Source organism: Leucoraja erinacea, chromosome 18 (assembly GCF_028641065.1).
Source record: "Leucoraja erinacea ecotype New England chromosome 18, Leri_hhj_1, whole genome shotgun sequence".
Lineage (NCBI taxonomy): Eukaryota > Metazoa > Chordata > Chondrichthyes > Rajiformes > Rajidae > Leucoraja > Leucoraja erinaceus.
The window spans coordinates 30,617,608-30,631,613 of record NC_073394.1 but is presented as its reverse complement, the minus strand read 5'-3'; the positions used below and the strand labels follow the sequence as shown (position 1 = coordinate 30,631,613).

The 14,006-nt window shown below is 42.6% G+C and overlaps 1 protein-coding gene across 1 annotated transcript in view; it reads left to right on the top strand.

The window, feature by feature from the left end:
* dgkza (diacylglycerol kinase, zeta a) overlaps positions 1 to 14,006 on the top strand; it is a 263,694-nt gene that overhangs the window by 43,169 nt on the left and 206,519 nt on the right. Inside the window, exon 2 of the mRNA XM_055649718.1 lies at positions 5,416 to 6,473. Within this exon, the coding sequence (XP_055505693.1) occupies positions 5,530 to 6,473 (944 nt within the window). The 5' untranslated portion in view covers positions 5,416 to 5,529. The remainder of the gene's footprint in view (positions 1 to 5,415; positions 6,474 to 14,006) is intronic.

Sequence of the window (14,006 nt, the reverse complement as noted above, 5' to 3'; positions counted from 1 at the left end):
ACTGCTTGTGAAGTTAACTGGTGGACAAAATGTTTCCTGCATTTATGTGGAGTTAGTTTTTCACAGCTGTGGAAGTGGGACCCATTCTTCTTATCCAGTGAACCCTGCGTGGAATTAATATATGGTGTAGATGTGCTCATTGTTGAATAACTTGCACAGTTTTGTAGTATTGCCTGCATTAGGTTGGCAGGCAAGGTTACTTATGCCCAATTACTTGTTTTCACTGGCCACAGATGATTCCAAAGGTTGGCACAGTGGCGCAGTGGTAGAGATGCTGCCTTACAGCGACAGAGACTCGGGTTCGATCCTGACTATGGGTGGTCTGTACGGAGTTTGTACATTTCTCCATGTGCTCCGGTTTACTCCCACACTCCAAAGACGTACAAGTTGGTAGGTTAATTGGCTTCGGTAAAAATTGTAAATTGTTCCTAGTGTGTAGGATAATGCTAGTGTACAGGATCGCTGGTCAGTATAGACTCTGGGCTGAAGGACCTGTTTCTGAAATGAATCTCTCTACTAAATTAAGAACTGAAGAGGTCAGTTTGAATTGGAGAGACAGTGAGCAGGTACTGGAGCATGGTAACAGGATGTGAAATAAGGTGATCCAACTACATTCTTCAGGCTATTTTCCTGAGAGGCAAGAAAAGTAAATTCACTAAATAAATTCTGTCTGAAGAAGTGTCCCGACCAGAAACCTCACCTATCCATGTTCTCCAGGGATGCTGCATGACCAGCTGAGTTACTCCAGCACTTTGTGTCATCCCTTGGTAAACCAGCATCTGCAATTCCTTGTTTTGACATTCTAAATGTATAACACTACGTTTTTTTTTAATTTACCCCAGGAAAGAGCAGGTTCACTGCTGATCTTTAGTGAATATCTGTAGTGAATATCTTGCTTGCTGGGTGCAACACCTGTGTCGTGGCAGTGATAGGAATTGAGGGAGCGGTTCCACACTAAGTGCGAGTAACAAATATTACACACGACTAGTCCACACACAAACCTTTACATAAATCGTCAAATTATATGTAATCTTACCTGATAATCAATAATATTTTACACTGCATTTTATACTTTAAGGCCCAACAATATTAATATAAAAAGCGACAAAAATAAGTAAAATTATCAGAATTTTTTTCTGGTTGCCTGAGAATTCAAGATGTTGAAATACCAGATAAATGATATTAAACCATTGGTCTGGAGGTTCCTGATTTCTGAGTCGCTCCTATCGTGAGTCAGGATGTTACATTTGCAGTTTCACAATTTAATATAAATCCAATCCAATTTTTCTGCAAGCCCAGGTTTCAAGTACTTAGTCCAGGGCAATACTTGGCCTTTTGGTTTGCTGTGTCACATATGTGTATTTTCTTATTAATAGCACAAATGTTATAATATTGCAAATACATTTGCAGATAATTGCTGCATGTGAGCAGTGGTATTATTGAAGAGCATTTTTATTCATATTCATATTTCATAGCAACATAAAAGAAGGCTTCCTCTCCTGGAGCCCATTTAAAATAGTACAACAGCTCAGTAGTGCTTGTGGAGTCTGACAGGATATATTGGTTTGATATTTTCGCTTCTGATCTCCTTTCAATTGTTTGCACCCTTCAATTACTTGTCCCTTTACACCCCATATACCTTGAAATGTCCCATCATTGATCCTGTCCTCTCCATTCCCCAATCCCAATACTCTATCCTTCCTTCAAACTTCTCCTTTTAATGCTTTGACTCCCAGTCTCGTTTGATGGCCTCAAACCCCTGGTGAGAAATAAGCAACGTGGAAACTAACCCAAGGTGGCAATCTGCAGTGTTGAGCAAGGTGTGTGTGGAACAAGCAAATGTTCTGCTACCATTATTTTTAAATGTAAATGAATAATGCATAAGAGTTTGGAAGTACTTGCGATGATGGGCTGTTGACCTTTCATTTAATTTGTTCGTCGTTTTGATATGCTGTCCTTTTCAGTGGTATCAATCAAAAGGACAGCATATTTTGATTATCCTCAATTGGCCTTGAGAAGATAGTGGTGGTGAGCCGCCATCTTGTACTGCAGCTGTTCCTCATGGAGCTGCTCCCAATATGCTGTGTCATGGAGAGAGTTCCAGGATTTATGGCCAGTTGAAGAAGGAATCATTATATTTTCAATTCCAATATATTTCCATGAGGGAGGTGTAATTTGGAGCAAATGCAAATAAAGATATTCCTCTGTGTCATCTACCCTTGTTTTCCTTGATGATTGAACATTTTAGAGACCATGCCTCTGATAATTGAAAGTATGTGAATGGGTGGTGAATAGCTGGAACTGATTTGTGTTGCTCTTTGTGAACATGACATAGCAGAGCAGGTTTCCACAGTGTTGTGTAAATGAATGCATTAAGCTAAAGGAACATAGAAACATAGAAACTAGGTGCAGGAGTAGGCCATTCAGCCCTTTGAGCCTGCACCGCCATTCAATATGATCATGGCTGATCATCCAACTCGGTATCCTGTACCTGCCTCCTCTCCATACCCCCTGATCCCTTTAGCTACAAGGGCCACATCTAACTCCCTCTTAAATATAGCCAATGAACTGGCCTCAACTACCTTCTGTGGTAGAGAGTTCCAGAGATTCACCACTCTCTGTGTGAAAAATGTTTTTCACATCTCGGTCCTAAAGGATTTCCCCTTTATCATTAAACTGTGACCCCCTTGTCCAGGACTTGCCCAACATCGGAACAATCTTCCTGCATCTAGCCTGTCAACCCCTTAAGAATTTTAAAGAATTTTAAAAGAATAACAGACTTGGGGCTAGTTCTAGAGTATGTCTTCACTATGCGAGCCAAGATTTTGTCCGGTTCCTTGGCCTTTGCCTTTTACTGTGTTCTGATTTTTGTTGAAATCTTTGAGCTAATTAAATTTGCCGGAGACTCGCGTGCATGATGACGGGAATCTAGTGCGAAACTTGGACTGTCAACTGGGCATTATTTGCTTAACGTAGAAGCTAATGTTTTAGCCTTAATAAGTGTTTCCTTCTCCATTGATAGTGCCAAGCCTGCTGAGTACTTCCAGCATGTTCTGTTTTATTTGTGATTTTCTGCAACTGCAGAATTTTCTGAATGTTGTAGTTGGGATGCAGTTGATACACTAACTAAACGGCAGAATATCCTTTAGAGTTTGGGTGAAATTTAGTCATTTTCTTCCAATGAACCTTCCTGTAGAATTTAACTTAATTTAACTATTTGCGATGTGTGCTTATTATTATCAGAGCAAATAGTTACACAAATCAGTATTTTAGGTAAAGAGATTAATTCACATACCAACACTGAGAATATGAAATACTTGTTTCAGATTCAGATTCAATTTTAATTGTCATTGTCAGTGTACAGTACAGAGACAACGAAATGCATTTAGCATCTCCCTTGAAGAGCGACATAGCAAACGATTTGAATAAAAAATAATAAGTGTCCGGGGGGGGGGGGGGGGGGGTGGTGATTGGCAGTCACCGAGGTACGTTGTTGAGTAGAGTGACAGCCGCCGGAAAGAAGCTGTTCCTCGACCTGCTGGTTCGGCAACGGAGAGACCTGTAGCGCCTCCCGGATGGTAGGAGGGTAAACAGTCCATGGTTGGGGTGAGAGCAGTCCTTGGCGATGCTGAGCGCCCTCCGCAGACAGCGCTTGCTTTGGACAGACTCAATGGAGGGGAGCGTGGAACCGGTGATGCGTTGGGCAATTTTCACCACCCTCTGCAATGCCTTCCGGTCGGAGACAGAGCAGTTGCCATGCCATACTGTGATGCAGTTGGTAAGGATGCTCTCGATGGTGCAGCGGTAGAAGTTCACCAGGATCTGAGGAGACAGATGGACCTTCTTCAGTCTCCTCAGGAAGAAGAGACGCTGATGAGCCTTCTTGATCTGAGTAGAGGTATTGTGGGTCCAAGAGAGGTCATCGGAGATGTTGACTCCCAGGGAACCTGAAGCTAGTTTGTCTCTATGAGTAATAAACAAATCAAAAATATAAATTAAATTATTTAAAGAATGTAGTTACCAAAATTATTTATTTTGTATTTTCCGCATTGAACAGAATGAAGGTGTACTGATGAAATGAAACAGTAAATAATGTTATATAGCAGTGATGTTAGTTGAGAGATGAACAATGACCAGGATACTATAGTGTAACATTTATGCAATTTATCATGGTTTGTCTGGATACTGAGAGACAAATATGTTACAAGACGTATTTTGGGTTGTTACTGCTGGCACTTAAGAGGTGAACCACCCACATTATGAATAAAAGTTAACATTTGAGAATCGCTTGGCCTATTGAACTGGCAAATGAGACCTTGAACTATTGTTGAACAATCTAAAATCAGTCTATTGCTGGGCATCAAAATGAAGGAAAAATCAGCCAAATATGGTACCACAGACCAAACAGTGCTTTTGGCTTTAAGTTATACTTAATATTGTTAGCTTTAAGGCTGACATTTCATTTGGTGCCTTTTGAACTTAAAAAAAACAGGAACATTAGGAATGGAGTACCTTATTGGGCGAATTGATCCTTCTCAGGTATTCATTTCGACTGTGACCTGTCTGTATGCTGGCCTTTTCCAGGCTTATTTGCTGATTCCCTTGCTCAATACAAAAAACTACCAATCTCATGCTTGCGGAATATAGTTAATTCAGCATCGTTGGCCTCTTTGGGAAGGAGAATTCTATATTTCTGCTATCCAAAAGAAGTGCTCACTGAAAACGTGCTCCATTGCTGGAACATAAATACTCACTAAGACTATTATTTCCGAAGGATTGGTAGCTTGCGTTGAACATCTGTCCACTGGTTCTATTGATAATTTAAACTCAGTGTTTATCTGATCAATCAAATCTCCCCATAACTTTCTTAGCCCCACTGTTACACGATGTGTCGGGTCAACTGAAACCAAATTTAAATCTGACTTAAAATCCAACATTACACTCCAGAGTTGAACAGCTTTGCCAACTTTCAATAGTGGATACATTAAATAAGTTGAGTGATCTAAGTTAATGGCCTGGTTGGACACCAGTGCTGAGGACGTTGATCAGGAAACAATAGGGGAACCAGGAATCATTGGGCGTCAGCACCAACATTTGACCAACATTCTTCAGCTTTTTATAATGAAATCCCAGAGGTAACATTGTAGGATATGGGGAACTGAAAGCGTGCTTGATTGTGAATGTATTCACAATTGTGAATAATGTATATTATTTCACTGCATTTTTGTCTTTTTGGGTAATTCCAGAGCTTCCTCTGAGGCTTAGCAGCCGTTTCATCCTGTCATAAAATGGTCACACTGTGTGGGGTACATTGTCAATTTACAGACTGTTGCAACTATAATGTCAATCTCCTCCAATCTGTGGCGGAGTCATTCCAATGGTGTTCTTATTGCGCATTCTCTACCTTTTTAACAGCTAACAGTGCCTGAATGAATTCCAGTGAGCAACAGCTTTCCTTTGTAACAAAAGAGAACACCCTGCTGCCTATCTACCCACAGGCTTCTGCCCTCCCCACACAAAAGTGAGGACATGGAGACATTCTTCAAAAGACATTTCAGGAAAGCAAAACCCGCCACATCTGGTTTCAAGCTGCCGAACGGTGGCAGGCGGACAAATAGGCGTGCGAGTGGGGCAGTGCCGGGCAGTAAAGTGAGGCGGCGATCAAGTGTGGGATTGCCCTCGGCCATGCTGGTGCAGAGGCGGCGGTCCAGTGTGCAGACGCAGGGCCCGGTCCTTCACTTGGCCCGGTCGGGGAGTGCAGCCCCCAAAAGCATCAGAACCCGCCGGAGATCCAGCACCACCGCCCTTCACCTCAACCCCCGGTTTGCCGTCAAGAGGAGGTATGGCGGCAAACTGCGAACCATTGACACCCAACTGCTGGGGCCATCCATGCTGCTGGCCAGTTTGATTCAGATGACCGAGGAAGAAGAGGGTGAAGCTGATGGAGATGATGAGGCCTGTGCCACAGGGGTAGACATCAGCCTTGGCCTCAATGAAGGCAGGCACTCTTCAGGAGAGTCGGATGTCTCTGAATCGTCATCCTCATGTGGTCGTTTGAGTGAACTGGAGCAGGCGAATGGCACGTTGGGCAGTGGAACATCTTCTCAAATTTCAGAGGCCTTTCAACCTTTGCAGTGCAGGCCAAACTACACCAAGCCTTTTATCAGGGCTCCCCGATGTTTGAGGCGGAACTCTTCCCAAGGCCCCACTGGGGAGTTGCCTTCCCTCGGACAGTGCGGGAATTACAGGACGATGGGCCGGCGCTCCAGCGGGTGCCGGGTGCAGGCAGCAGCCGACAAACCTGCCGCACTGCAGGCGGCCCGAGCTGGGAGCAGGCGGCCCTCACTCAACGTCAGGAGGATATCCTGCACTTATCCCCCGCCACGCTGGAGGCACGGCATGCGTAGAAACTCCCTCAACCTGATGCACAGGAAATACCCGGCTAAGCGCACAGCATGGAGCAACTTCCTGTCGTATGTATTCCTGAATAATTCTTGCAGTAGGTGGGGAAGGTTGAGAACATAGAACGGTACAGCACAGGAACAATGTCCATGCCGAACATGATGCCAGTTTAAACTAACTTCTTATGCCTACATGTGATCCATATCCCCCCCATTCCCTGCATATCCATGCGCCTATCCAAACAATTGTAAGCAACGAGAGGACTCATCTTGTCCTACTTGGCTATCTGAGGAAGTTATCTACCTGAAATAGACCGATCATAGCTCTTGCTAGTGGAAGAGTGCAGCCCTGATAGAGCACCTTGCTCATCTCTCTAACTGTGCTATGGGATGAAGGTTACATTCTGCAGCTGATGCCATTCTTCTTGACGTTTTAATGAACTGTCGCAGAATCCAGGCCAATTTGGTATTGCGATTGGAGAATGATGCAAAATAGGACGAGGATATTTGATGCATTTTGCCCTTGTTAAAAATAAAATTCCCGCTCTTCCCCTTCCTCCATAGACTTGCATAACTTCATCATAAACAATGTGATGAGTGTACATTACCAAGAGTGAACTTTCTTGCTTTATTATGTGGCTTTACCTTCCCCTTTGACAACGTAAATGGCTTTTTAATTTGGTCAGCAGTTGAGCATCATCATCATGCATCAAAAAGTCACGAGAAGCCTTGAATTGTAGTCGATTGTCAGTGTAGTGTATTCACCTTTTTTAGAGGAAGTGAAATTATTATATAATAATCTCATTAAACTCCAGCTTCCTCTTTACTTGAATGGGAATATGTTGACTCAGCATGACCTGCAGCTGGAAGGATAATGGAAGCAAATAATCCAATTCAATTTTGTAAAAAACACATTATTTCCCAAGACAATGGACTGCAGAAGTTAATAGATCCGCATTTTTCAGCATCAACTCCCTTCCTTCTCACATTGGGCTTGAACATGGTGCCAGTTAGCAGTGGGATCTGTTTCACTCAGATAGTCGGTACCTGGAATGAGCTGTCAGAGAAAGCTACAGAAATGCATATAAAATCAACTTTCAAATCACATTTTTACAGATATGTAGATAGGAAAGGATAGTAGGGATATAGATAGGAAGGTTTTAGAAGGATGTGGATAAGAAGAGTTTAGATGGATATGGATAGGAAAGATTTAGATGGATATGGATTAGAAGGGTTTGCAGGGATATGGATAGGAAAGGTTTAGAGGGATATGAATAGAATGGGTTTACTGAGATATGGGCCAAATGCAGGCAAATGGAACCACCCTAGAAGATTAACTTAATCGGTAGGAAAGAACTGCAGATGCTGGTTTAAAGGTAGACACAAAATACTGGAGTTAACTTAATCGGTATGGACAAGGTGGGCCGAAGGGCCTTTTTCAGTGCTGTATACATCTATGACTATGAACTGCTGATGTCTGCAGTTTACATATGAATGGTGTAGTTTCCCACATCTGTAAGGTTAATGATGAGACCAGAGGCTTTCCTGAGCTGATAGGCCGGATGCATCTTGTATCTGGTCCCTTGCTTGCGTCTAATGTGGGCCCCTTCAATTAAATGGGATTATTTGTATTTTAGTTTATAGTTTATATTTTATATTTTAAGTTAATTTTGTGTTTTTAATAACTATCTGTTTAAATATATATCAATTTTTAATATTTTTTCAACATCTTTGAACAATGTCATTTGGAAACATTGCAAACAATGTTAGCAGGCTATCTTAGATCTAGAATTTGGTGATGAGGGAGTTAATTGCTGAAATTCGAGCTATGAGGCCTTTAGGGAACATTGAACATAACATGCTGGAATTAAAAACTTCCAGTTTGTATGTAACCTGAAACCAAGGTATTTTATCTGTATTAAGCAATCTATGAAGGTATGATGCATAAATTACCCACGATCAACCAGGAAACTGCTTTAAAAAGTAGGTAATAAAAAATGCAATGGCTAAAATTTAAAGAAGGAATGCAGTTTACTAGAAATATATATAATTTGAAAGGGTAAGAAACCCTCAAGCTGGGAAGTGAACCAGCAATGGCATCAAAGGAAAATAAGGTAGAATTAGCTTAAAGGTAAAGACATAACTTTGCCAAAATGGCCAATAAGCTTGGGAATTTTGGGAATGTCGTAATTCAGCAAAGGTGGACCTTAGTATTTAGAGAAGAATATGGGAGTTGGTTGGTGCACTGTTTGCCATCTCCCAAAGTTCCATAGATTCTAGAATCATTCCCACAGACTGGTGGTGGCCCGACTGTCTGGGGTTCTGAGTTACTCCAGCTTTTTGTGTCCACCTCCCTTGCTGATGATGGCGTGTTGTGCAGTCTCAATTCTGGTGAGTTCTGACATGGCTCCCAAGTGCTGCTCAGTCGCCTGGGATGCTACCGAACTTCCTTGCTGCCCTGATACAAAGAAGAGCGATCACTGGTTAGTAGTAACCTCTACCTGTGGCGTTGCTTCTGGCACATCGCCGCTGGACTTTGTGTAGAGAAGAGGGCTGCACAAAAACCTGTGCGTGAATGTGTTTAAGGCGGAGAAGGTGTTGCACTGTAACAACCCCACGCTCTCGGCCGCTGAAGCCAGAGTCCAGTGGTATGAAAAATCATCAAGGCTGGAGACTTCTTGGCTGCAGTGGATAGCCATGTCGTCTTTACTGCTCTGACTGGCCCTTCGCATTCCACGGTGTGTTGCTGCTTTCCAGCCGTTGGTTCATAAAGATCTCTTCCGCCTGGCCCGCCAAAGCATTTTCCATGAAGTATGAGCACATCCCACAGGTTGAACTGGACTACATGGTACCAGTTGCAAGGCTACACCTTGACCTGACAGTAGCAAAGATAGCAAATAAAGTCGGGAAGCTTGGCCAGACAGCCTGACATCAGCCATGTGTTAAATGCGGCAATCTATTATTAAAAAAAAGTGGTAACAGAGCACTTAGAAAATAATAAAAGTCTTTGACAGTCAACACAGACTAGGAAAAGGTAAATATTATTGACCAATCTGTTAAGTGGTTTTTAAGGCTGTAGTTAGCAGAATTGATGAGGGCGAATGAGCGGATATGGTATATTTGTATATTCAGAGGAGCTTTGATTAGATACAAGGATACAAAACAATATTTAAAGTGTTGCGATTGTGGATAATATACTGGTCAGTTGAGGTGTGGTTAATTGGCAGAAAACATTGAACAAATGGGCCATCTTCATATTGGGATACTGTGGTTAGCGAGGTGCTAAAGTTGGGTGGCATTGTGGGTTGAGAATATGATGCAGTGAGACTTCATGTGGATATAACAGAACATAGAACAATATAGCACAGGAACAGGCTCTTCAGCCCACAACGTCCTTGCTGAACATGATGTCAAGTTAAAGTAGTGTGTGATCCATATCCCTCCATTCCCTGCATATTCATGTGCCTATCTAAACGCCTTGTAACTACCACTCAATATAGGCAGGCTGAGTGAGTGAATGGTGGATGGAACAAAATGTGGAAAAATAAGGGGGGAAAAATTGTAGACTATATTTTACCTAGTGTAAGAAAGAAAGGTGGTGGTATTCAGTGGGACCTGTGTGCTCTTGCACAAGAATCATTGAAAGTTAATGAGCAGGCACACAAAGCAATTCAAGAAATAAGTGGTTATATGATAGAGGGGATCCAGTGATTGGTTTCTGGTTGGCGTATTCTCTACAACTCCCACCAACCTCTACAGATGCACCATAGAAAGCATTTTATCAGGATAGATCACAGCTTGGTTTGGGAACAGCTCCATCCGAGACTGCAAGAAATTGCAGTGAATTGTGGAAGCAGCCCAGACCATCACACAATCCAAATTCCCTACTATTTAGAGATGCTGCCTGTCCCGCTGAGTTACTCCAGCCTTTTGTGTCCACCTCCCTTCTATTGACTCCATTTATACCTTACACTGCCTCGGCAAGGTCAGCAGCAGAATCAAGGACGAGCTGCACCCTGGCCACTACCTATTCTCCCCATAGGTATAGAAGTGTGAAAATGCACACCACCAGAATTGGGGACAGTTTCTTCCCAGCTGTTATCAAGCAACGGAATCATCTGACCACAACCTGAGAGCAGTGAGCTACTACCTACCTCTTTGGTGACCTTCGGACGATCCTTGATCGGACTTTGCTGGCTTTACCATGCACTAAACGTTATTCCCTTATCATGTATCTGTACACTGTTAATGGATCGATTGTAATCATGTATTGTCTTTCAGCTGACTGGTTAGCACACAACAAAGGTTCACTGTACCTTTGTACACGTGACACATAAGTAAACTGAGACTATATATGGAGCGAGTACGATGATTTGGAACGTACTTAAGAGGGAAAATGTATGATAGTTATTCCACTGTCTGGGGTTCTAGATTGCATCGGTCACTGTCGCAAAGTAATAAGTTGGCCATTCTGGATTGAGATGACACAAATTTCTTCAATCAGGGCAGTGAATCAATGCAATTTTCCACCAAAGAGGACTGTGGAGGCTCAGTTAAGTATACTCAGGACAGAGATAGTTAAATATCAAGATGATTGAGGCATGTTGTGTTAGTGCACGAAAGTACCTTTGAGGTTAAGAATCAAGAGGGTTTTATTGTCATCTGTCCCAAAATGCAACATTGACATCCTTACTTGTTGCAGCACAACAGATATGTAAACATAGTACCTGTACACTGCAAACACAATAATGACTAACAAAATCACACACACTCACGCACACACAAATGGCATGATCTTATAGAATTATGGAGCAGGTAATTCTAATCCTAATTCTAATTCTTCACCTAATTCTAGTTTATTTACATATCAGAATCAGAATCAGAATCACACTTTATTCGCCAAGTATGCTTTGCAACATACAAGGAATTTCATTGGCCAGGTCAGTCGTACAATTAAAAGCACCAGTTCACTCAAAAAAAACACATTTTAACATGAACATCCACCACAGTGACTCCTACACATTCCTCACTGTGATGGAAGGCGACATAAAATTCGTCCCCTTTGACGGAATGATCTTGACTCACGTAGCCGGTGGCGTCCGGGCCCTCCGCGTCGAGGCGATCAGGTCCCGCATCGGGGGGGATGTCAGCTCCCCCGCGCCGGGCAATCGAACCTCGCGTCTGGGCTGGTCGAACCTTCCACGATGTTGGAGCTTCCCAACTAGCCTATCCCGACTGCGAGCTCTTAATGTTAAAGTCTGCGGTGGTCGCAGTGGGAGCGATCCCAGGCAAGGGATCAGCTCCGATGTTAAGTCCGCGCCCCGCGGTGGGGCTCACGACAATCCGAGGAGGCTTCTAGCTCCATCGATGGAAGGCCGCAGAGCACCCGGAGAATGTGATCCGAAAATTGATCACATCTCTGGGAAGGTAAGAGCTTGAAAAAAAGTTTCCCCCTCACCCCACATAAAACAAACCGAAGAACATTAAAACAAAATTTCAACGAACTAAAAAAAAATAAAAAGAAAGAAAATCCGAACAGACTGCTACAGGGCAGCCATCTTCCCGGTGCCCCTGGTGGTCTTTGTGACACTTTATGACATTTGTAATTGAAGTGCCAGGAAATCTTCCATGAAATCAGACATGAATTGTTTGTAGGAATGGGCCTAAGCCTTCTATAACCATATAACAATTACAGCACGGAAACAGGCCATCTCGGCCCTACAAGTCCATGCCGAACAATTTTTTTTTTCCCCCTTAGTCCCACCTGCCTGCACTCATACCATAACCCTCCATTCCCTTCTCATCCATATGCCTATCCAATTTATTTTTAAATGATACCAATGAACCTGCCTCCACCACTTCCACTGGGAGCTCATTCCACACTGCCACCACTCTCTGCGTAAAGAAGTTCCCCCTCATATTACCCCTAAACTTCTGTCCCTTAATTCTGAAGTCATGTCCTCTTGTTTGAAGAGGCTATTTGCTATTTAATAAGGTCATGGCCAATCTGATTATCACCTCATCCCCACATTTCACTCGACCTTTCATTCTCTTGCTTATCAAGTATTTGTCTACTCTAATTTTAAAAATATTTGCAGCGTTCGTTTGCTTCCATTGCTTATTTTATGGAAAAATATTTCAAAGGCTTGTAATCTTCTGAGAGAATAAACATCAGTTTCTCTTTGCCTTAAAAAGTAACCTCTTGTGTCTCCCCCAAGAGGGAACATCCTTTACACATACCTTCTGGCAAGCATATTAGAATCTTGTGTTTCAATTGAGATTCCTCTCACTATTCTAAATTGCAGAAGATAAAAGCCTAGCCCATCTAATCTTTCTTCATATGCCATCATATTTATTTCTGCTATTTCAGTAGTCTGTTGCTACTACTTTCAATGTATTTTCTTCCATCCTTGTATAGGGAGAACAATCCTGTGCACAGTACTTTAGATGTCAGGCACAACCCTCCCCACTATCAAAAGCATCTACGTGAGGAGCTGCCTCAATAAGGTGTTTCTATCTGCAAGGACTTACATTATCCCTTTTCCCATTGCTACCATTGGGTAGGAGGTTCAGAAGTTTGAAGTCCCACTCCATGAGGTTAAGGAACAGCTGCTTTCCAACCAGCATCAGGTCCTTAAACTGACCTGCACACCCCTAATCCTACCTCAGCAACTGAACACCGCCGACCATCTCTTGCACTAGCATGGACTTGCTTTCTAATTGTGTTTACCTCTAACGTCTTGTTTTTTGTATATTCTTTTTTCTTTTCAACATCTTGTGTAAAATATATGTATATTTTACGCTGTGTGTTGTCTGAGTTGACGTGCCTATGATGCTGCTGCAAAATTTTCACCTCATGGTATGTATATGATAATAAACTCAATCTGACCTGCTCTCACTGCTGCCCCGTCAAACTGAAAGGCATAACCTTCCAATTTTTCTGTTCAGTTTCCCTAGCAACTAACAACATTCTGTTAGCTTCCATAATGACTCTCTGTACCTGCATGCTGTACTTTTGTGAAATTCGCTCGGACACCCAGATCGTATCAAGATCTGGAAAGCACTTTCCAGATCTTTGCTTACCCACTAAACCAGTCCATTTCCCTATATGAACATATTCCTATTCATGATTATTATAAAGTGTGATTATGATTATTATAATTATTCTCTTCATAGCTTACTTTCTTTCTCATTGTCGTGTCAATCAGAAAACATCAGAGACCATGTTTACGTAAATATAGTTTATATAAACTATAGAGTCCCAGCACCGATCCCAGTTGGATCCCATGCATTACATCTTGCTACCCTTCAAGAGGCACATTTATCCCTACCTCCTGTTTCCAGGGCAACACCAGTCTCTACATTTTCCCATCAGGCCAGAACCTGCAGTCTTTTGTGCTCCATATCACTTCCCAGCGTCTTTTGCTCCCTCTGCCTTTGTCTCTGCCACCCGTATGTTACCTGACGATCAACCCCCTCTCACCTGTATCCACTTATAGAAACATAAAAACTCGCCAGCACCACCATTCAATACGATCATGGCTGATCATCCAAAATCTGTACCCGCTCCTGCTTTCTCCCCATATCCCTTGATTCCGTTAGCCC